The 22196-nt window shown below is 48.3% G+C and overlaps 2 protein-coding genes across 4 annotated transcripts in view; one reads left to right on the forward strand and one right to left on the reverse strand.

Moving 5' to 3' along the window:
• LOC139280904 (tetraspanin-33) overlaps positions 1 to 3651 on the reverse strand; it is a 119940-nt gene extending 116289 nt beyond the window's left edge. Inside the window, exon 1 of the mRNA XM_070900711.1 lies at positions 2876 to 3651. The gene's annotated coding sequence lies outside the window, so the exon portion shown is untranslated. The remainder of the gene's footprint in view (positions 1 to 2875) is intronic.
• Positions 3652 to 3917: 266 nt separating this feature from the next.
• The window catches only part of ddx11 (DEAD/H (Asp-Glu-Ala-Asp/His) box helicase 11), an 82590-nt gene continuing 64311 nt past the window's right edge, over positions 3918 to 22196 (forward strand). Inside the window, exons 1-8 of one of the 3 annotated variants that reach the window (XM_070900706.1) lie at positions 3918 to 4273; positions 5057 to 5200; positions 7708 to 7953; positions 8802 to 8888; positions 12915 to 13069; positions 14760 to 14802; positions 16361 to 16468; positions 19171 to 19258. In XM_070900706.1, the coding sequence (XP_070756807.1) occupies positions 5060 to 5200; positions 7708 to 7953; positions 8802 to 8888; positions 12915 to 13069; positions 14760 to 14802; positions 16361 to 16468; positions 19171 to 19258 (868 nt within the window). In that variant the 5' untranslated portion in view covers positions 3918 to 4273; positions 5057 to 5059. The other 2 variants (XM_070900708.1, XM_070900707.1) reach the window with 2 other exon arrangements.

Consider the following 22196-nt stretch of genomic DNA (forward strand, 5'->3'; position numbering starts at 1 on the left):
CAGCGATCTTCCACAGAAACACGGAGAGCCTACTCAAGTCGATACCTCACACGGTGGTCTTTCAGGACGACATATTGGTCACAGATCGGGACACCACCGAGCACCTACAAAACCTGGAGGAGGTCCTCCAGCGACTGGATCGCGTAGGGCTGCGGCTGAAGAGGTCGAAATGTGTCTTCATAGCAACAGAAGTGGAGTTTTTGGGGAGAAAGATCGCGGCAGACGGCATTCGGCCCACAGACGCCAAGACAGAGGCTATCAGGAACGCGCCTAGGCCACAGAACGTCACGGAGTTGCGGTCGTTCCTGGGACTCCTCAACTATTTTGGTAACTTCCTACCGGGGTTAAGCACTCTTTTAGAGCCCCTACATGTGTTATTGCGCAAAGGTGAGAACTGGGTATGAGGGAAAAAAACAAGTAATTGCTTTTGAGAAAGCCAGAAACATTTTATGCTCTAACAAGTTGCTTGTATGGTATAACCCGTGTAAAAGACCTGTGCTAGCATGTGACGCGTCGTCGTACGGAGTCGGGTGTGTATTACAAGCTAACGTTGTGGGGAAGTTGCAACCTGTCGCCTATGCTTCCAGGAGCTTGTCTAAGGCCGAGAGGGCCTACAGCATGATTGAGAAAGAGGCATTAGCGTGTGTGTTCGGGGTAAAGAAAATGCATCAGTACCTGTTTGGCCTCAAATTTGAGCTGGAAACCAATCACAAGCCCCTCACATCCCTGTTCGCTGAAAACAAGGGGATAAATACTAATGCCTCAGCCCGCATACAAAGGTGGGCACTCACGCTATCAGTGTATAACTATACCATCCGCCACAGGCCAGGCACCGAGAAGTGTGCGAATGCACTCAGTCGGCTACCATTGCCCATCACGGGGTGGAAATGGCATAGCCTGCAAACTTGTTGATGGTGGCGCAGCCCGCAGACTTGTTGATGGTCATGAAAGCGGTTGAAAATGATAAATCACCTCTCACGGTCGGCCAGATTAGGACTTGGACCAGCCAAGATCCTCTGCTGTCCCTAGTAAAAAAAACTATGTACTGCATGGGAGCTGAGCCAGCGTCCCTGTTGAAATGCAAGAGCCAATCAAGCCATTACAGTGGCGAAAGGACGAGCTATCCATTCAGGCAGACTGCCTGTTGTGGGGTAACCGCGTAGTGCTACCCAAAAAGGCCAGGGAGACGTTTATCTCGGATCTCCAAAGCACACACCCAGGTAATGATGACAGCGATAGCCAGATCCCACGTGTGATGTCCCGGTATCGACTCTGACTTAAGAGTCCTGTGTATGGCAATGCAACGTATGTGCTCAGTTGAGCAACGCACCCAGAGAGGCACCACACAGTTTGTGGTCCTGGCCCTCCAGACCATGGTTGAGGATCCATGTTGACTATGCGGGCCCGTTTCTTGGTAAAATGTTCCTGGTGGTGGTGGATGCTTTTTCAAAATGGATTGAATATGAAAAAAAGTTCGGAAGCACTGCCACCGCCACCGTTGAAAGCCTGAGGGACATGTTTGCCACCCACGGCCTGCCTGACATACTGGTCAGTGACAACGGGCCATGTTTCATCAGTGCCGAATTTAAAGAATTCATGACCCTCTACGGGATCAAACATGTCACCTCGGCCCCATTTAAACCAGCCTACAATGGGCAGGCAGAGCGGGCAGTACAAACCATCAAACAGAGCCTTAAACGAGTCACAGAAGGCTCACTCCAAACCTGTCTGTCCCGAGTACTGCTCAGCTACCGCACGAGACCACACTCGCTCACAGGGGTGCCCCCAGCTGAGCTACTCATGAAAAGGACACTTAAAACCAGACTCTCGCTGGTTCACCCCAACCTGCATGATCAGGTAGAGAGCAGGCGGCGGCAACAAAATGTAAACAGTGTGTCATGGGAAATTGATCTGAATGACCCTGTGTATGTGCTAAACTATGGACATGGTCCCAAGTGGATCACGGGCACGGTGATAGCTAAAGAAAGGAATAGGGTGTTTGTCGTCAAACTGGACAATGGACAAATTTGCAGAAAGCACCTGGACCAAACGAGGCTGCGGTTCACAGACTGCCCTGAACAACCCACAGCAGACATCACCTTTTTCGAGCCCACAACACACACCCAAAGGATCAACAACACCACGCCGGACCAGGAAATTGAACCCATCACACCCAACAGCCCAGCAAGGCCAGGCTCACCTAGCAGCCCTGCAGGGCCAACAACACGCCAGCCCAGCAAGGGCACAGCCAATACACCAGATCAGATATTTGTACCGAGGCGGTCCACCAGTGAAAGAAAGGCTCCCGACCGCCTCACCTTGTAAATAGTTTTCACTTTGACTTTGGCGGCGGTGGGGGGGGTGATGTTGTGGTATCTGTAAAGCATGCACTCCCATGTTCCGCTACCAGGGAGCTCATCACCTGAAGACCCGAGGGATCCCAGCATCCCTTGGGAGCACTGTATATAAGCCGGCTCCAAAGGCCTGTTCCTCACTCTGGAGTGTCTTATTGAAGACTGAGGTCACTGTTACTTTAACTTCCCTGTGTGCAGCCTCACCTGTGTTAGGAACACAATACTTTACACTTCTCAGTGTCCTACCATTTATTGCATATTCCCTTGCCTTGTTAGCCCTCCCCAAAGGCTTTACCATATACTTCTCTGGTTTGAATTCCATTTGCCACTTTTGTGCCCACCTGACCATTCCATCGATATGTTCCTGCAGTCTCTTTGTTAGTTCCGCAAAAAATTACAATAATGACTACACTTTATTTGCTGTAAAAGAACATGTCCCGGGGTCAGGAAAGGCACTATGTAAATACATGTTCTTAAAGAATTTGATAAAGTGGAATCTCCCTTTTAAGATCGATGCTCACCAGCCTTGATTAAATCCTGTGCTCAGTAATTTAATTCCATTTTCTTGCATCTGGTAAGTTATCAAGCACTGAAGCAAGACTAACCGCCCCATTTTCCAGTGGTTCAGATGGCAGTTAAAGATGCCAGAGCTGGCCCTCACCACCATACACTGTTGTCAACTGCTCAGTCACCTCACCAGGACCTGTAGCACAAAAAAATCTAAGCTGACACTGCCGTGCAGTGCTGAGGTGCGCCGCACTATCAGAGGTGCCGTCTGTCAGATGAGACGTGAAACTGTGGTCCCGTCTGCTCTCTCAAGCGGACGTAAAAGATCCCATGGCACTATTTTGAAGAGCAGGCGAATTATTCCCGGTGTCCTGGGGCCAATATTTATCCCTCAATATTATCTGGTCATCATCACATGGCTGTGTGTGGGAGCTTGCTGTGCGGGCAAATTGGCTGGTGAGTTTCCCACATTACAACAGTGACTACATTCCAAAAGTACTTCATTGGCTGTAAAGCGCTTTGAGACGTCCGGTGGCCATGAAAGGCGCTATATAAGTGCAAGTCTTTCTTTCACTGCTGGTTGTGGGATCTGGCTGTGTACAAAATGGCCGCCACGTCGCCCTACATAACCAGTAAGCTCACTGGCTCTAAATCTTTGCAATTGCGGGCCCTGTGGTCTGGCGGTGCCGCCCGCTCACTCTGCCCCGTCTCTCTGGGAATTTAGGGACAATCCAGCTGCACATTCCTTCAGCCTGCGGGGTCCCCTGACGGCTGGTCCACCCTCTGGCCGCCTCCCTTCGGTGCCAGTGGGCCCTCTGATTGGCCAGTGACCGGCGCCAGTTGGAGCACCCAATTGGCTGACACCGATCCGCTCGAACTGGGATTGGACGATGATCGCAATCGGGGCGCCCCACTGCTACCGCGCTCTGATTGGTTGCCGGTGACCTTCTGCCCGCCCAATGATTGGGCAGCTGGCGCTGCGGCGATTGGTCCGTCGGAGCTGTCAATCAGCGCGCGATCGCCCCGCCCCGCGTCCGCCTTTGTTCGCGCGCTCTTTGAACGTGAAGAAGCGGAGCGGGCCGGGCCTAGGCGGCGGGTGCTGGTTGGGGCTGTGTTAGCTGGCTCCTGCACCACATCACACCCCGGCGGCAGGGCTCCCCATCGGCGCAGCGCGCATAGCGGATATCGGCACCATGGGCCGCTGTGGCTGCTGAAGGGACAAGGCCTCGGGAACCGTGAGGCCGCGGCCGGGTCGCCCCAAGTCGGCTTTAAGTGACGGCCTGCTCCTGCCGCATTGCACCGTCACCGTGGGCTCTGTTGATTGGGCGAGATCTGCCTTTAAAGGGGCGGGACATCCCCTGCTGATTGACGGGTGGATCGCCTGATTGTGGGAGTGGATCCCTGCTGACTGGGTGTGGATTCCTTGCTGATTATGGGGGCTGATTCCGTGATTGTGGATGTGGATCCCCTGTTCGTAGGATTGGATCACCTGCTGGCTGGGGTGGATCCTGTGACTGTAGGGGTAGATCCCCTGCTGACTGGGTGTGGAAACTCTGCTGGCTGCGAGGGGTGGGGATCTCCTGCTGGCTGCGGAGGGGTGGGGATCCCCTGCTGGTTGCGGGGGGGTGGGGATCCCCTGCTGGTTGCGGGGGGGTGGGGATCCCCTGCTGGTTGCGGGGGGGTGGGGATCCCCTGCTGGCTGCGGGGGGGAGGGTGGGATCCCCTGCTGGCTGCGGGGGGGTGGGGGGGAGGATCCCCTGCTGCTACTGTGGGTGGCTCTGATTTCCCTAAGAAGGATGTGGTGGGCCTTCTCATTGAACTGCGGCATTCCTTGATTCTGTTCTTTAGCAATTATTTTACAACTGAGGGAGTCGCTAGGCCTTCAGCGGGCAGCAAGAGTCAAACACACAGTGTAAAACCACAGTCAATGTAGGCCAGACAGGTTCCCTTCCCTGAAGGATGTTTGTGAACCTGTTGGATGTTTGCAATTTTTCATGACCATCTTTTCCAGGTGCCAGCACACACACATCACCAGATTTATTGAATTGATTTTCTTAACTTGCCATAGTGGGATTTGAGCACGTGCCCTCATCGAGTCTGGGACCATAACCAGTCAGCTACTATAGCCAGACTTGAGCTAACAATTGTCTTTTAACTGTTACTTCACTGTCTCTCTCTCTCCCTCTCTTTCACAGGATATGGCTGAAGAGAAGCCCCAAGCTTCCTCTAGATTTCTGTTTCCCTTCAAACCCTACTCTATCCAAGAGGAGTTCATGACTGCTCTGTACAATGTGCTTGAAGCAGGGAAGATTGGAATTTTTGAGAGTCCCACTGGCACGGTATGTTTTAATATTAAAGAAAAAAGAAAGGCTTGCATTCAATGTTCCCTATTATTTTCTTTGGGTGGGGCCACGCGGCCCATTCAGCTTTGTGAAACTTAACATTGAAGAACTGGTCTTGGGCTGCGCGAAGCCACGCAGCTTATAGGCTACATTGCTTGCATTCATTACCTCGGGATGTCCCAGAGTGCTGCACAGCCAATGAAGTAATTTTGAGGTGTAGTCACTGTTGTAGCCATTTTATGCACAGCAAGATCCCACAAACAGCAAGGTGATAATGACCAGATAGTGGTTCTCTTATTTGTATCCAAGTAATGCTTTTACTCACTAATTCACTATGTAGTTGTACCAGATAGCAGAGCATTAACAACTTTTTCGAAAGGTCCAACTTTGTCCTCATTTTGCAACAGAGTGATGCCCGAGCCTGTCATCATCTGATGTGTGATTCGGCACGTGTACATTTTCCAACAGAAAAGCATTTAGAAGTGAGAACCTGGGCCTTTTTTGCTCTCCATTCAGTTCGGGGATGAGGTGCCCGGTTCCACTGGCAGGAGAGTAATTGCAGGGTGATGAGTTTATATAGGTGTTACCATGTATAGATGTTGATATCGGAATTTATAATAGGGGAAAAGTTGAGACAGAAGTATGACAAAAAGACAACCGCAAGAACGGTTTTGTGGATAGGAAGGGCATAGAGATAAGATTTATTAATGTATACACTACGGATATTCCACACCCTTGCTCACAGTAGATTGGATTATTTGATGAGGGCAGATGTAATATTCTGCTGCTGAGGTAGATCTGTGTCCTTTTAAATCGCAAAGTCAAATTGTTCCATCGATTGTTCAAGCCAGTTGTTTGGTCAAGCTTCTTTACAAGTTGCAATGGGAGCCTCAGTATCAGAGTCCATCTAAAAATGCACAGCACCTTGCATATCGCTCTGTACCTGTCAGAATCTGAGCTCTATGCGCACTGATATGTTTTGTTTATTCAGAAGCACATATGAAAGACAGAGAACAGACCATCGAACCTGCCCCGTACAGCCATGGTGCCCTTCAGCATCGTGATTTACAACACTGGCCATCTACTAACAGTCATGTGATCTCCTGGGGGAGGCAATATAAAACCAAAGACGTATTTAAGGAGGAAAAACTCTGGAAAGTTCCACTCTTGGGCGATCAAAAGTAGACCATGCGAGCAAGAGTAGGCCATTCAGCCACCTTGAGCCTGTCCCACCATTCATGGTTCTCAGTCCAGTAGCACACATTGATTGCAATGTGTATTACTTATTATACCACCTACTTCTGTCTGCTGTGATCTCTGCCTCAACCAGCAACTGGCCCAGCTCACAGGATGTGATGCCTCAGAAAATCAGGGATGTCATAACCACAACAAACACTTATACAGCGCCTTTAATGTAGTAAAACGTCCCAAGCCACTTCACAGCAGCGATACCAGATAAAATTTGACACCGAGTTACATAAGGAGATATTAGGGCAGGGGATCAAAAGCTTGATCAAAAAGGTAGGTTCTAAGGAGAATCTTAAAAGTGGAGTGGTTTAGGCAGGGAATGCTAGTCCTTAGGCCCTTGGCTACTGAAGGCACGGCAGGTGATGAAATTAGGGATGGACAAGAGGCCAGAATTGGAGGGGCGCAGAGATCTTGGAGGGTTGTAGGGCTGGAGGAGGTTACAGCGATAGGGAGGGGTGAGGCCATGGAGGGATTTGAATACAAGGATGTGAAGTTGAATGAGCTTTAAAGTGTTTGTATGTGCCCCAAACTGTAACTGCCTTCAGGTAAGCGGTGGACTCGAACAAAGGTCAGTTAAGCAGTAGATCAGATGGCGATCAAGGAGCTGGTTCTGGACCGCTTTGTACTTTGCTTTGAAACATGATGCAGAAAGTTGACACTTGAAGTGTGATGGACAGGTAATGCTTTTCACAATGTCACTAGCAACACTTCCTTGATAGCCCTCGGTGTTAGAGGAGGTGCTGCTTCATAAGGAAAGGAGCATCTTGCTTGCCAACTTGCTGTGTGTTCAGGGCTTATAAAGATAAGCGATTAAAATTGAGTGCAGAAGTACAGGAACTCCCTCTAATAATAGTCACTGGTTTAGAGTTGTCACTGAATTTCATGATTCTGCCCAGAACAATGGGAATAGTCCCAGAATAGCATGAAATGAAAAACAGTTTTATTCCGTCACTAAGTCAGTGCCTCTGATAATGCATTGTGCATTATGTAGCATAATAGCCCTATTTTAATACAGGCTATCCTCATGCTCACTGTGGCCAACATCACTGAAGATCTGCTTGAGTGAATGTGTATGTACGAGCAGATTATCCATGGTATTGCTCACAGTTCGAGCACCTGCTTTTGTAACAATGACAAAGTGGGAGAGGGAAGATATTATCAATAAATATGCAATCTATACGCAGAGCTTATAATATATTTTTATTGATGTATTTTCTAACTTTGGCCTCTGATGTACTAAATCTGGCTACCATCAGGGAAAGTCACTCAGTCTCATCTGCGGAGCACTCACTTGGCTCAGAGACTTTGAAGAGAAAAAAAAACTGGAAGCAGCCCAACTTTTGGAAGACCGTGTGCCGCTGCAAGGGCAGTCCCAGGATCTCCAGAATTCCTCGGGTGTTGGCTCCAAGGAGTCGGTAGCCAAGGCCTCAGGGGGTGAATTAGACTGGATCACTGAATTTGTGCAGAAGAAGGCCGAGCGGGATTTGGTCGATAAGTTAAAGGTCAGTATAGTCCTAGTTCTGAGGTGGTTTTTGTATGTGATGATCTTTCTTTGCAATTGGGAGCCATGCCATTGGGCTTTTCTAGCTTAACAAACCTAACTGGCTGCTCCTCTGAGGGCTCAACTGGTATGTGAGGAAACCTGTCTATCTCTGTCTACCACAGTGATATGTGGAAATTCCAGTGGATTAGAGGAATGTCAATAGGTGAAGACCCATTAAAGTTGGGAGGTGGGAGCTGTTGCTGTTTTGACAAGGGACATGAGGGAACTGTCTCGCAGAATTGGAAACAACCAGATGTTCAGAACCTCGTCAAAAGGCTGTGTAGGAAATCAAAATGTAAAGTTTCAAACATTGCAAAGATTGAGAAAGAATCTTCTCAATCTTAGAGTGGAATTATTAGCAAACGATTGGACACGGTTGAATGATGATTGGAGGTCACTAGCCTGGGGAAGAAACAGTGGGAGAGAGAGGGCAAAGAGTTGATTGAGAAAGACTATAATTTAGAGTGACTTGGGAAGAAGGAAGTCCAGTTCACTGTCCTTTACTCACTCCCATTTAAGACCCACCAGGAGTACAATTCCTGTCTCTGCTCATTTCAATGAAAAAGCCCATGAGTAAGAGTGGCGTTTTCCACTTTATACTCCCATTTCCCTCTAAATGTAGTTTCACCCGTTGAGTGTGAGCTGTCTGGAACTGTACAGTCACGAGATTTACTTACAACATCGGGAACTGTCACAGGGAATCTGGGCTTCTCCCGGGGACTTGAGGTATATGAGGGGAGCAAATGACTATGCTCGTACAGAGCTTATTCTAAAGCACGTGGCTAGTTGCAAACTTTTTTTTTGTAGGATGACGAATTAAAGAGAAAGAAAAGGGAGGAACGATTGGAGCAAACGCGTAACAACGTGCAGCTTAAATACGCTTTGAAACGCAAGGTAGGAATTCTTCTTTAAACTAGAGATGTGGAGGAAAGTGTTTGGGTTTGTGGAGACAGAAGGACCATGTGCTGAGATTTTATTTTCACTCGCAATGTTGCTCACAAGAATGGTTTGGATAAAGAAGGCCCTTTGTCCATCCTACTGCGCTCCTATTGCATCATCATGTTTTTCCTTCAGTGAGTTCAATGTGATGTACGGTGCCACCCATCCTATAAACCCATTCCAGCTGATCATTAATCTCCGTGTAAAATAAATAAAGACAAACTTGCATTTCTATTGCAACCTCAGGACGTCCAAAGTGTTTCACCGCCAATTAATTATTTTTTGAAGTGTAGTCGCTGTTGTAATGTAGGAAAACGTGGCAGTCACTTTACAGCCTTAGTCCAAACATGGACACAAGATCTTAATTTCAGAGATGAGGTGAGAGTGACTGCCCTCGACATCAAGGCAACATTTGACCAAGTGTGGCATCGAGTAAAACTGAAGTCAGTGGAATCTGGGAGGAAACTCCACTGGCTGGAGTAATACCCAGCACAAAGGAAGATGGTTGTGGTGGTTGGAGTTCAAAACATCTCGGCTTCAGGACATCACTGCAGGAGTTCCTCAGGGCAGTGTCCTAGGCCCAATCATCGTCAGATGCTTCATCAATTACTTTCCCTCCATCATAAGGTCAGAAGTGGGGATGTTTGCTGATGATTGCACAGTGTTCAGTTCCAGTGTTCAACTCCTTAGATAATGAAGCAGTCCATGCCCGCATGCAGCAAGACCTGGACAACATTCAGGCTTGGGCTGATAAGTGGCAAGTAATCAGACCACACAAGTGCCAGGCAATGACCATCTCCAACAAGCGCAAGTATAACCATGACATTCAACAGCATTACCATCGTAGAATCCCCCACCATCAACATCCTGAGGGTCACCATTGACCAGAAACTTAACTGGACCAGTCACATAAATACTGCGGAACAAGAGCGGGTCAGACGCTGGGTATTCTGCAGTGAGTGTCTCACCTCCTGATTCCCCAAAGCCTTTCCACTATCTACAAGGCACAAGTCAGGAGTGTGATGGAATACTCTCCACTTGCCTGGATGAGTGCAGCTCCAACAACACAAGTTTGCAGATGACGCTAAGCTGGGTGGCAGTGTGCGTTGTGAGGAGGATGCTAAGAGGCTGCAGAGTGACTTGGACAGGTTGGGTAAGTAGGCAAATGCAGTATAATATGGATAAATGTGAGGTTATCCACTTTGGTGGCAAAAACAGGAAGGCAGGTTATTATCTGATTGGTGACAGATTAGGAAAAGGGGAGGTGCAACGAGACCTGGGTGTCATGGTACATCAGTCATTGAAAGTTGGCATGCAGGTACAGCAGGCGGTGAAGAAGGCAAATGGCATGTTGGCCTTCATAGCGAGAGGATTTGAGTATAGGAGCAGAGAGTCTTGCCGCAGTTGTACAGGGCCTTGGTGAGGCCACACCTTGAATACTATGTACAGTTTTGGTTTCCTAATCTGAGGAAAGACATTCTTGCTATTGAGGGAGTGCAGTGAAGGTTCACCAGACTGATTCCCGGGATGGCAGGACTGACATGAAGAAAGATTGGATCGATTCACTGGAATTTAGAAGAATGAGAGGGGATCTCATAGAAACATTTGAAATTCTGATGGGATTGGACAGGTTAGATGCAGGAAGAATGTTCCCGATGTTGGGGAAGTCCAGAACCAGGGGTCACAGTCTAAGGATGAGGGGTAAGCTTTAGGACCGAGATGAGGAGAAACTTCTTCACTCAGAGAATTGTGAACCTGTGGAATTCTCTACCACAGAAGGTTGTTGAGGCTAGTTCGTTAGATATATTCAAAAGGGAGTTAGATGTGGCTCTTATGGCTAAAGGGATATGGAGAGAAAGCAGGAATGGGGTACTGAAGTTGCATGATCAACCATGATCTTATTAAATGGTGGTGCAGGCTCAAAGAGCCGAATGGCCTACTCCTGCACCTATATTCTATGTTTCGACACTAACCAGGGCTAAGTAGCCCATTTGATTGGCACTCCATCCACCATCTTAAACATTCACTCCCTCCACCACCGGCGTACCGTGGCTGCAGTGTGTACCATCTACAAGATACACTGCAGCAACTCACCAAGGCTTCTTCGACAGCATCTCCCAAACCTGTGACCTCTACCACCTAGAAAGACAAGGGCAGCAGGCGCATGGGAACACCATCACCTCCACGTTCCCCTCCAAGTCACACAGCATCCGAACTTAGAAATATATCGCTGTTCCTTCATCGTCGCTGGGTCAGTATCCTGGAACTCCCTCCCTAACAGCGCTGTGGGAGCACCTTCACCACACTGACTGCAGCGGCTCAAGAAAGTGGCTCACCACCACCTTCTCAAGCGCAATTAGGGATGGGTAATAAATGCCGGCCTTGCCAGCGATGCCACATCACAGGAACGAATAGATAATTAAAACCACATAATGTCCTGCAAACAGGAGTGAGATAATTAATACATAAGGTGATTTTAGTGATGTGGATCAAGGGATAGATGTTGACCAGAACTCCCCTCCTACCCTTCAATTAGTGCCATGGGATCTTTTACATCCTCCTGAGAGCACATGGGGCGGGGCCTCAGTTGAACGTCTCCTCCAAAAGTAATACTCGCCATTCATCCCATCTCTGTGTAAAGTAGTAATTCCCCGACCCTCCCTGTCTCCTGCAGTCTCCTCCAGCGCTATGCTGGGCAGGTGTTAGTGCAGCAAAACATTACTGTGATCTACCAAGTGTTTGTGTTCCTGAGGATCCATTACTGCCTTTCCTTAACAAAGTGTCAGCTGTCCCAATGTATCAGACGGACTCCAGTTGCACTTAAGATGGCGCTCTGGTCCACAAGTTTGAATCTAATATCCTGAACAGACATTACTTGTTGTAGTTTTGTCCGCTGCACAGCAAAAACCTGACTCCTCCCCCACTTGTGCTTATCGCAGCAATTTCTTGGTGCACTGTCCAGCAGCACTAAGATGTTGCGGGGGTTGAGATGCAGGGACAGAGAGAAGATGGAGTTACTTAATGGTAGTTATCGCTGAGCAGTCTTCGGGGAAGCCCCTGCTCAATTTATGGTCCTCCCTCAGATCTTGATGAGTCCCTTTAGTCCAAGGGTGTCCTGTATCCCCTCCAGTTGCTTGATCAAATGCTGAGGGGCCGAAATTGCCCTCCGCCTTAAAAGTGGCAGATAGTTCGAATTAAATGAATATTCTCCATGCGAATCCATGGGGTGGAGAATAGACTGAAATTGCCCTCTTTTTGTGCTTGAATCGCTACGGCGGTGTTTGGGGCGGCTGAGGGGCGGAAGTGCGCCGGGAGCGGGGCGATGGCTGGGCGGAGTGATCAGTGCGGCGCTGACGCGTAGCGATATGCCTCCCCTTCAGTTAAAGGGGAGGGCCGCTGTGAGCTCTGCAACCACTTTAGTGGGGCCCACTGGGCCACCAGGGATGGCTTCGACCAGGCCAGCGGTCCGGTACCCAAGAGGGTGTGCCAGGCTGCCTGTTGGTGGCCCGGCCGAACCCGTGGCTGCCATTGTGGGGCCGACTTCAAAGCCGGCCGACAATTAAAATGAAATGGTGGCATCGGCGGTGCGCCCTCTCCTTTTAAGGGCGGACGTGCTGGGAAAAGTTGTTGGGGACACCGAGCGGCGGCAGCTCCGTTCCCGCGGGGCAATTTCCTTCGCGGGGCAGGGCGGGGAGGAGTTGGCGCGTGCCCGACGGGAACGGGGACAATTTCAGATGGGTCAGACCATCCACCTGCCAATTGCCCCACTCTTTAAGGTCCATTAACGAGGCGGTAATGGATCTTAAAGAGGGGGGCAATTTCGACCCCTGAGACTATTGCCTCATCCCCTGGGAGATTTAGACCATTGTCTTAACTCACTACATCTACCACTTCCTCTGCTCCGTGGCATATAGTAACAATATTTTTCCTCGGACGTGCGATTGCCCGAATGATCTCCATCTAACCTGTGCTTGGTCCCAGAGAGATGATGATGACACTGAACGCCTGATTCAGATGAGTAGCGAAGTGATGAATCCCGAGCAGGCGTCGAGCACCGAGTCCCTGGACAAGGAGGACGAGAGCTTCATTCTGGCAGATTATGAGAGTGACGATGAAAAGAAACCAAAGGATTCTGGGTATGTGGAGGTGTTGGCATTGCATCTTTGAGAGAAAGAAAGAGAGATTTTGCATTTCTGTAGCGCTGTTCATGACCTTGAGACATCCCAAAGCGCTTTACAGCCAATGAAGTACTTTCTGAAGTGTAGTCACTGTTGAAACGTGGCAGCCCTTCTCAAGGACAGCTAGGGATGGGCAATAAACGCTGGCCTTGCCAGCGATGCTTGCATTCCATGAACAGATAAAAAGTCCATTTGCACAGAGCAAGATATCACTAACAGCAATGTGATAATGACCACTAATGCATTTTAGTGAAGGCTGAGGGATAAATATTGGCCAGGACATCGGGGAGAAGGCCCTGGCCCTTTGAATCGCGCCATGCGATCTTTTACGTCCACCTGAGCAGGCAGACAGGGCCTCGGTTTTACATCTCATCTGGAAGACGCCACTTCTGACTGTGCAACACTCCCTCAGCATTGCACAGGTGTGTCAGCATAGATTATGTGCTGAAGACCCTGGATTGGGACTTAAACCCATAGGCGAGAGTGCTACAACTGAGTCACGGCCAATACCGTTGTTTCTGTTGTGATGGGGATTCAGCTCTGGGGCCTCGGTCGTGCTGATGGTGCTTCTCCCGTTGCTGTGAGCGAGAGCCCTAGTGACCTGAATTTAATGGTAACAAAATTGCCACGTTACTCAGGAATTACATCTACCTGAATTTTAAGTTTCACAGCTTCCCCGAATGCCCTTGTGGGTGAAGGAATAATATGACCATACCAAAGCCCTTTCGTTGAGGAGGTTCCAGCTGCAATCGCCGGTCTATGTTGAGTTAGCTAATCTCAGCCAGGCTACAACTGACCGCGCTGCGCATGGGTTAAAAAGAAAAAGAAAGACTTGCATTTGTGCAGTGCCTTTCATGACCACCGGACATCTCAAAGCGCTTTCCAGCCAATGAAGTACTTTTGGAGAGTAGTCACTGTTGTAATGTAGGAAACACAGCAGCCAATTTGCAAACAGCAAGCTCCCACAAACAGCAATGTGATAATGACCAGATAATTTGTTTTAGTGATGTTGATTGAGGGATAAATATTGGCCAGGACACCGGAGCTAACTCCCCTGCTCCTTTTTGAAATAGTGCCGTGGGATCTTTTACGTCCACCTGAGAGAGCAAACAGGTTTAATGTCACATCCGAAAGACGGCACCTCCGATAATGCAGCCCTTCCTCAGCACTGCACTGGAGTGTCAGCCTAGATTTATGTGCTCAAGTCCCTGCAGTGGGACTTGAACCCACAACTTTATGACTCAGAGGCGAGTGTGCTGCCCACTGAGCCACAGCTTGACACTGAAGAATGATGAGCCAGGGTTCCCGCTGCTGATCTCTACCCAATGATCCCTGGTGGACAGTCTTGTGTTGCAGATGTTGGGCAAGAACAGGTTGGCCTCCACTCGGGCGAAAATGGTCACTTGGGGAAAACATGGGTGGGCCACCAGACTCCCGGGACCGTACCCGAGCAAATATGAGCGAGAAAACACACTAAATAACTGAGAGACTGGTGCGGAGAGAAGAATTGTCCAGGGCTTGGACAGCTCCGTCCACTGAGGATATCAATTTAGAACAGTCTGTGGACAGTTAGTGCCTGCTGTGTTGCAGAGTATGAACAGTTTTTATGATGTTTCATGGCTGGTTCTTCCCTTTCCATTTTTTACAGTCTGTCTGACGAGGATGATTTGGAGGAAGAGCATGTGACGAAGGTTTGAAGGACAGACATTGTCTAATCTGGATGTTTTAGTGATTGTGCCCAATGTACATTATCACAAAGGGCTCTCTGTCCTAGAGTCCTGTAACAAGTACCAGTGTTCTCGTCTATGGCCACACATCTCACGTTCCAACATGTGTTACTGGATAATGACCAGGAGCAGGAACCCTAGCTGACCTTTCCCCTCTTTACTTCAGGATTTAAATTAATTGAGCCTGGAGTTGTATTGAACCAATTGAATCCAAATAGCTTCAACTGCTGAACTAAAACCACCTCTTTCTGCAGCAGTTGGTCTTTCATTAACAAATATAGATACACCTCCTCATTTCTCTCCTACTCTTATCTTTCCTGTAACATTTACAACCTTTAAGGTGCAATTACATCCAGCAATATCTACAATATCAAGTTTCCCTAGTGCTGCATAAGACTGAAGTTCTAGTATTTGGTTTTTGATACTTTTTATATTAACAGAAAAGCTTTTTAAAGGTCCATCAACTTGCTTGTTTATTATTTTCTTTCCCATAAATCCACGATCTATTGTAATGATGGGTTGTATGTCCTGGTTAATCTCCCTAAAGGAGCTGCATGCACAATTGTTTAATACAACTCCAGGCTCAACTAATTTAAATCCTGAAGTAAGGAGGGGAAAGGTCAGCTAGGGTTCCTGCTCCTGGTCATTATCCAGTAACACATGTTGGAACGTGAGATGTGTGGCCATAGACGAGAACACATTGAAGCTAAAAATTGATCGGCCGCCTCCTCCATCCTCAGAGTGTCTATTTGGGCCTCCACAGGAAGAATGCCTTCTAGGGCAAGATATTAGAGGAAGGTGAATCCCCTTGGGAGGAGGAGAATATTGGAGGGATAAACAATGGAACAAACCTGGACTCTTAACAATTGTTACATAAAACATTATATAGAAAGTAATGGGTACTTGGAGTTTGGATCAGGCTATAATTGACAGGTTAGGGTGAGATTAGCAAATGCATTTGATAATCATCTCAACCCCTCTGAAGAGTAATCGCTCCATTTACCATTCTTCATGTGTGTGTCTTGGTAGACTATTTTTGGAGGATGAGTCCAATCCCATTGTCACTGGACATCCAGTTGTAGTCACTGGGCAGTGAGGTCAAGAGAAGAACAATTGTTGGTTATTACTTGTTAACCCATCCTACCTCGGCAGTGCTGAAGCTAATTGTAGCACCTCTACCATTCCCCTTGCTGAGGTCAGCTAACTCAACATAGACTGGGAATCAAACCTGGCATCTTCTAGTCTGTATGGCTTTGTAACACACCACCTGGTGCAGGGCCCCACAGTGTCATGGTGAGTGTGGATGCACTCGGATTTTAGAAACTCATTTTTTCTGGGAGTTGGGGGCAGTTTCAGTTCAATCCCATGGCACCATCCCACCTTGTCAGACGGGGTCAAATGCCGGGTAACTTGGGCAGGATTATGTTGCCATGAACTAAGAGGCTGGCAGTGAGCACCAAGAGCATTGACTGTGAGCACCCACTGTCTTTGAATTAACCTCGTACAATTTCTCTGTTCCCAGATCTATTACTGCAGTCGCACACACTCCCAGCTCGCTCAGTTCATACACGAAGTTCAGAAAAGTCCGTTTGGCAAAGAAATCAGGCTGGTGTCACTTGGGTCTCGGCAGGTATGTAATGGAAAGGGCTGGTCCACACCTTGAAGTCGAGGATCCTTGTGGGTTCAATGAATGGTTGGAGTGTGGTTAACAGAGGACTTGGAGCACACTGGTGCTTCTCAAGTGGGGAATGGAATGTGGGACAACGAGGCCGGCTGGACATTGTACCAGGCTGCTCCTGGTGGGTCAGCTTTGCCTTTTTTTTTAAATTGAGAGGCCAAGATGAAAGGCAGGACAAACTCGGGGCTGAGCAGAGTAGAGAGGCGATGGAGTAAATCGGGAAGTAGTGACTCAGTGATACGAGGCCACAGTTTCAAAGGCCTGAAAATTGTTAGAGGAAGGGAAGACTGAGGGAGTCCAGGATCAATATCGAAGTCCTGGGAAAACAGGAGTTTGAGGTGATGTAGTGAGTCTTGGCTTGAGCATTTAAAGACTGCTTGCAGCTTGGGGGCAACAAGCGATTCAGTCGAGAGGAGAATGAGCAAGGTAGTATTGATTAAAATAGAGAAGGGAAAGGTTGGAAGGGAGTCACTTGGCATGTCTTGTTGTATCGTCTGCCTTCAGGAGTGGTCGGTGAGAATGATGTGCTCCCAATATTATCTATCCCATCTTTCCATGTGCACACCTCGGCTCTTGCTGTCCTGGTTAGAGGAGAGCCACGTGCTGAGGGACTATGGGCCCAAGTTTCGGGTGGAGTTGCTCCTAGTTTTTTGGAGCAACTAGTTTAGTTTGGAGTATGTTAGAAATTGCAATTCTCGGATATTAGTTTGCTCCAGTTCTAGTGAGTTAGTTTAGGTTGGCTTTAGGTAAGGTACTTTTTTTTTCAAAAGGGGGTGTGTCCAGCCACTCAGGCCTGTTTTGCAAGTTTCGGCAGTGAAAACTTACTACAAACTAACTTAGGATGGAGTAAGTGTCCACTTTTGTAAGTTCTGAAAAACCTTATCTAGAGTTAAGTTTAGTGCAGGCACAGCCAGAGACGGCGGGTGGGAAGCATTAAACACAAAGGACACATCAACATCACAACAGGGGGGGTGGGGGAAGTTAGAGGATTTTCCATAAACACCTTCACAACAACATTAAAGAAGCAAAGTACATTTAAAGCACTAGGCACTAAACAAAGCCGTACATTTAAAGCACCAAGCACTAAACGAAGCACAAAAAGTAATAAGCAATTAATTAATAAAAAATAGAAGGAACCCTGCACCTAAAGCACCAAGACCAAAGTAATAAGTAATCAATCAATAAAAAATAGAAGTCCTACCTTTGTGAAGGGAAGGTGTCTCGGTCAGTGTCTCTCTCTGTAGTGTCTCTCTCTCTCTGTATCTGACAGTGAGGGGTGCGGGGGGGGGGGGTGGTGGGGAGGGGTGTGTATCTGTGTGTGTGTGTGTGTGTGTATGTGTGGGGGGGGGGGGGGGCGTGGTGTGGGTGTGGGGGAGAGGCTGGAAGGAGGCACCCCTGCTCTCTCCTCCGGCCCTTCGATCATTGAGTGCCCCCCCCTACCCCGGTTGCCACCCCCCCACCCCCTACCCCGGTTGCCACGTGTTTCCCCCCCACCCCCCCTCCCCGGTATCCATGCCCTCCCCCTCCTGGTATCCACGCTCTCCCGAGCCATTGCGCAGGCGTGCATGCTCCGGCGTGCATGCTCCAGCGCGCCTGCGCAACGCTGTCAGCTCTGAGATGAAGGCATAATCCCTAGCCCCGCCCCCCTGCAGGCAGTCTCCTCCCCAGGGAGACTACGCTGTGCCACGCCACTCCACGCCATGGTCCAGGAGGACCGGAGAATTGCTGCAGAATATTCCGGTGCACCTTCGAGCCCAGGCAGGTCACGTAAGTCTCGGTGGTGCGCCGTTTTCACCAGATGCCGAAACTTGGGCCCAAAAAGTGGGGAATGTGCTGAACCTACAGGCAACAATGTAAAAATCTTTTTTTCTGCTCTTGTGATGGAGCTGACTCTTCCCCAGGGCATGGACCGCAGACACCAGCAGCCCTCAGTACCTCACCAGGTAGTGAGATCCGAAGGGCTGTGATGAACGGTATGACGGCCAAAACTCAAGCCTTTTGTCACCTGACACGCGCACACACACACACACACACACACACATGCACACACTTCCCAGCAGATGTCACTCGGTGGGGAGCCGGAACCCGGCCCTGGCCGGTGTGTGTGTCTTTTTCCCTCCTCCCAAACACACGGGTCACTGTGGTCAGTTGTAGCAGCCACTCTGTGCAGGCTGGGGGTCGAAATTGATGATCTGTGTGGCGTTTTACCCTTCCCGCCTGTGCAGTTTCTTTACTTTTTTATTTAGCTCTTTTTATTTAGTTTATAATTGTAACTTTAACCTTTCTGTTTCATTTTTTTGAGTGGTGGTGAAACCCATAATCCAATGGAGACTGGAGAGTCTACACTGACGATAATGCTCTTATTTCCCACCTTCAGTGCTGGACGTAGATGATGTAGCAGGTCACTTAATGCAAGAACCCAGCCAAAAAACAGTTGAAGCTGACCCACTGAGAGTAGCCCTATCTGAACGTGCTTTGCTAAAACATTGAATTCATGTTTTTCGGAATAGACTCTGTACCCTGCTCTGCCTCTGTGTGCTTCTATAGTTTATTACAATTCCAGCACTCGTGCATTCCAGCATTTGGTAATGACTAGTCTGTGTAACAGTAATCGATTTTCGGTTCTTCCTCCTCTCCTCCCCGTCGCCCTGAAGAGCATGTGTGTAAATGATGAGGTGAGGCGTCTGAGATCAGTCCAGCTAATCAATGATCAGTGCCTGGAAATGCAGAAGAACAAACGCAGTGAGTGGAACCTATATTTCTCTCCTTTAAAAACTTGTGTCTCATTGAATTTCAATCTGATCTTAAGGGAATTTCTGCACCAGTTCTCTCTTAAAAAAATGAAGCTGTTGCTAATAATGATTTTGGTCTTTGTCTCGGCATGTGTGCTGGTTTACAGAATTAGTTCTAGTCTGTTACTCCCCCGCTCCTCCTGACAGGTTTTCTCTTTCCTCTGTCCTCCCATGTTCTTTTGGACATCTGAATTCTCCTGCCGTGTCCCTCCTAAGCTGCAGACATGCTCGAAGGGTTGTATGGCCTACTTCTGCTCCTAGTTCTTCTGTTCTCGCACCATCCCACATTGCCTTTGCCCTCCCCACAGCCTTGTCATGTTGAAACCAAGACTTGTAGGAATCCATAGGATTGAGAGGTGCTGTGAGTTACTGGGTCCATTTCAAAGTTCAAACTCCCTACACTTCACTTTCCCGCAATTGCTTTTGCCAAAGTGTTATTCGGTTCCCGATTGCATTTGGTGACATTTAGGACTGGATTTTCTATTGGCTGGATTCCGATGTGTGCGTTCTATTAGCTGACGGCTGGATTCCGATGTGTGTTTTCTATTGGCTGATGGCAGTTCAGAGAAGGTTCACAAAGTTGATTCCTGAGATGAAGAAGAGGTTGTCATATGAAGAAAGGTTGAGCAAGTTGGGCCTATACTCATTGGAGTTTAGAAGAATGAGAGGTGATCTTATTGAAACATATAAGATACTGCGGGGGCTTGACAAGGTAGATGCGGAGAGGATGTTTCCCCTCGTGGGGGAATCTAGAACTAGGGGGCATAGTTTCAGAATAAGAGGTCACCCATTTAAAGCAGAAATGAGGTGGAATTTCTTCTGAGGGTCATGATTCTCTGGAATTCTCTGCCCCAGAGAGCTGTGGAGGCTGGGTCATTGACTATGTTTAAGGTGGAGATAGACAGATTTTTGAATGGTAAGGGAGTTGAAGGTTATGGGGAGCGGGCAGGGAAGTGGAGTTGAAGCCAGGATCAGATCAGCCATGATCTTATTGAATGGCGGAGCAGGCTTGAGGGGCCAAATGACCAACTCCTGCCCCTATTTTCTTTATGTTCTTATGGCTGGATTCCGATGTGTGTGTTCTATTGGCTGTCGGCTGGATTCCAATCGTTGGGTTATTTTACTTCTGGTTCCGTATTTCGGATCTTGCTCCTCCTTGCGATGCTCTTCTCTGACAGACCAGCTAACAGCTGCCACACTGCTGCAGATTGAGGCTAGTTGCATCAGCCGAGACATTGTACCGGGCAGTGAACAGCTCAACAGTTTTCTGTTAGCGAGTTCTCTTCCCGGCATGTTTTGGACTCTTTAGCAGTGTAAATTCACCTTGTCTGGTTGTGTTTTGTGCTATTCGGAGTTGGGCACAAGGTGACTGGTCCGTCAGTTTAGAACCTTCCAACCGCTGGTTGCTGAGCTGCCTGAAGCAGCAGCTCAGTGGGTAGCACGCTTGCCTCAGTCCAAAGGTCTTGGGTTCAAGTCCCACTCCAGAGACTTGAGCATAAAAATCTCTAGTCAGAGGTGTTGTCTTTCGGATGAGACGTTAAACCGAGGCCCCGTCTGCTCTCTCAGGTGGACATAAAAGATCTCATGGCACTATTTTAAAGAAGAGCAGGGGAGTTATCCCCAGTGTCCTGGCTAATATTTATCCCTCGATCAACATAACAAAAACAGATTGTCTGGTCATTATCTCATTGCTGCTTGTGGGAGCTTGCTGTGTATAAATTGGCTGCTGAGTTTCCTACATTATACAACAGTGACTACACTTCAAAATACTTAATTGGCTGTAAAGTGCTTTGGGACATCCTGAGGTGCTATAGAAATGCAGGTCTTCCTTATAAATCCATTAAGTTCTGCTAACACAACCCGGCAGTTGAGGCTGGGACCGTCAGGTTTGTACGGCTCCGTGCTACACCGAGCATATTTACAACTGTACAGGCACATGATCCCATCCTCATTAAACCGAAAGGTAAAAGGAACAAGTTGCAAATGCTGGAGATCTGGAAAGCTGCAAATACACAGCAGGATGCTCAGCATGTGAGGGAGAACAGGCGGATTCATTTTTTGTATTTTGATCTTCTGATGGAGCTAATTGAAGCTGTCCTGTAGGGGGCAGCAGTGCCCCACAGTATCATCGCTTCTATCCTCTTCTGCTTTCTGATGTTTCCGCTCTGCTCTCCTGACGATGATCAAGGGAGACTGCAGTCTCTTTGGTGTGGTGCGGGGCGGGGGGGTGGTACTCTGATTGGGTGACCACATGTGAGCCTAGATGATATCCTCACCATGCTGAACATCTCATTCGACCCATATCTCATCCTCACCTGATATCCACCTGATTACATAAGAACATAAGAAATAGGAACAGGAGTAGGCCATTTGGCCCCTCAAGCCTGCTCCGCCATTCAATAAGATCATGGCTGATCTGATCATGGACTCGGCTCTACTTCCCTGCCCGCTCCCCATAATCCTTATCACTCAAAAATCTGTCTATCTCCGTCTTAAATATATTCAGTGACCCAGCTTCCACAGCTCTCTGGAGCAGAGAATTCCACAGATTTACAACCCTCTGAGAGAAGAAATTTCTCCTCATCTCAGTTTTGAAATGGGTGGCGCCTTATTCTGAGACTTTGTCCTCTAGTTTTAGTTTCCCCTCTGAGTGGAAATATCCTCTCTGCTTCCACCTTGTCGAGCCCCCTCATGATCATAAGTTTCAATAAGATCACCTCTCATTCTTCTGAACTCCAATGTGTATAGGCTCAACCTATCCTCATAAGTCAACCCCCTCATCTCCAGAATCAACCTAGTGAACATTCTCTGAACAGCCTCCAAGTATGGCCTCACCAATACCCTGTACAGTTGTAGCAGGACTTCTCTGCTTTTATACTCTATCCCCA

This window comes from Pristiophorus japonicus, chromosome 15, assembly GCF_044704955.1.
Source record: "Pristiophorus japonicus isolate sPriJap1 chromosome 15, sPriJap1.hap1, whole genome shotgun sequence".
In the NCBI taxonomy this organism is placed as follows: domain Eukaryota; kingdom Metazoa; phylum Chordata; class Chondrichthyes; family Pristiophoridae; genus Pristiophorus; species Pristiophorus japonicus.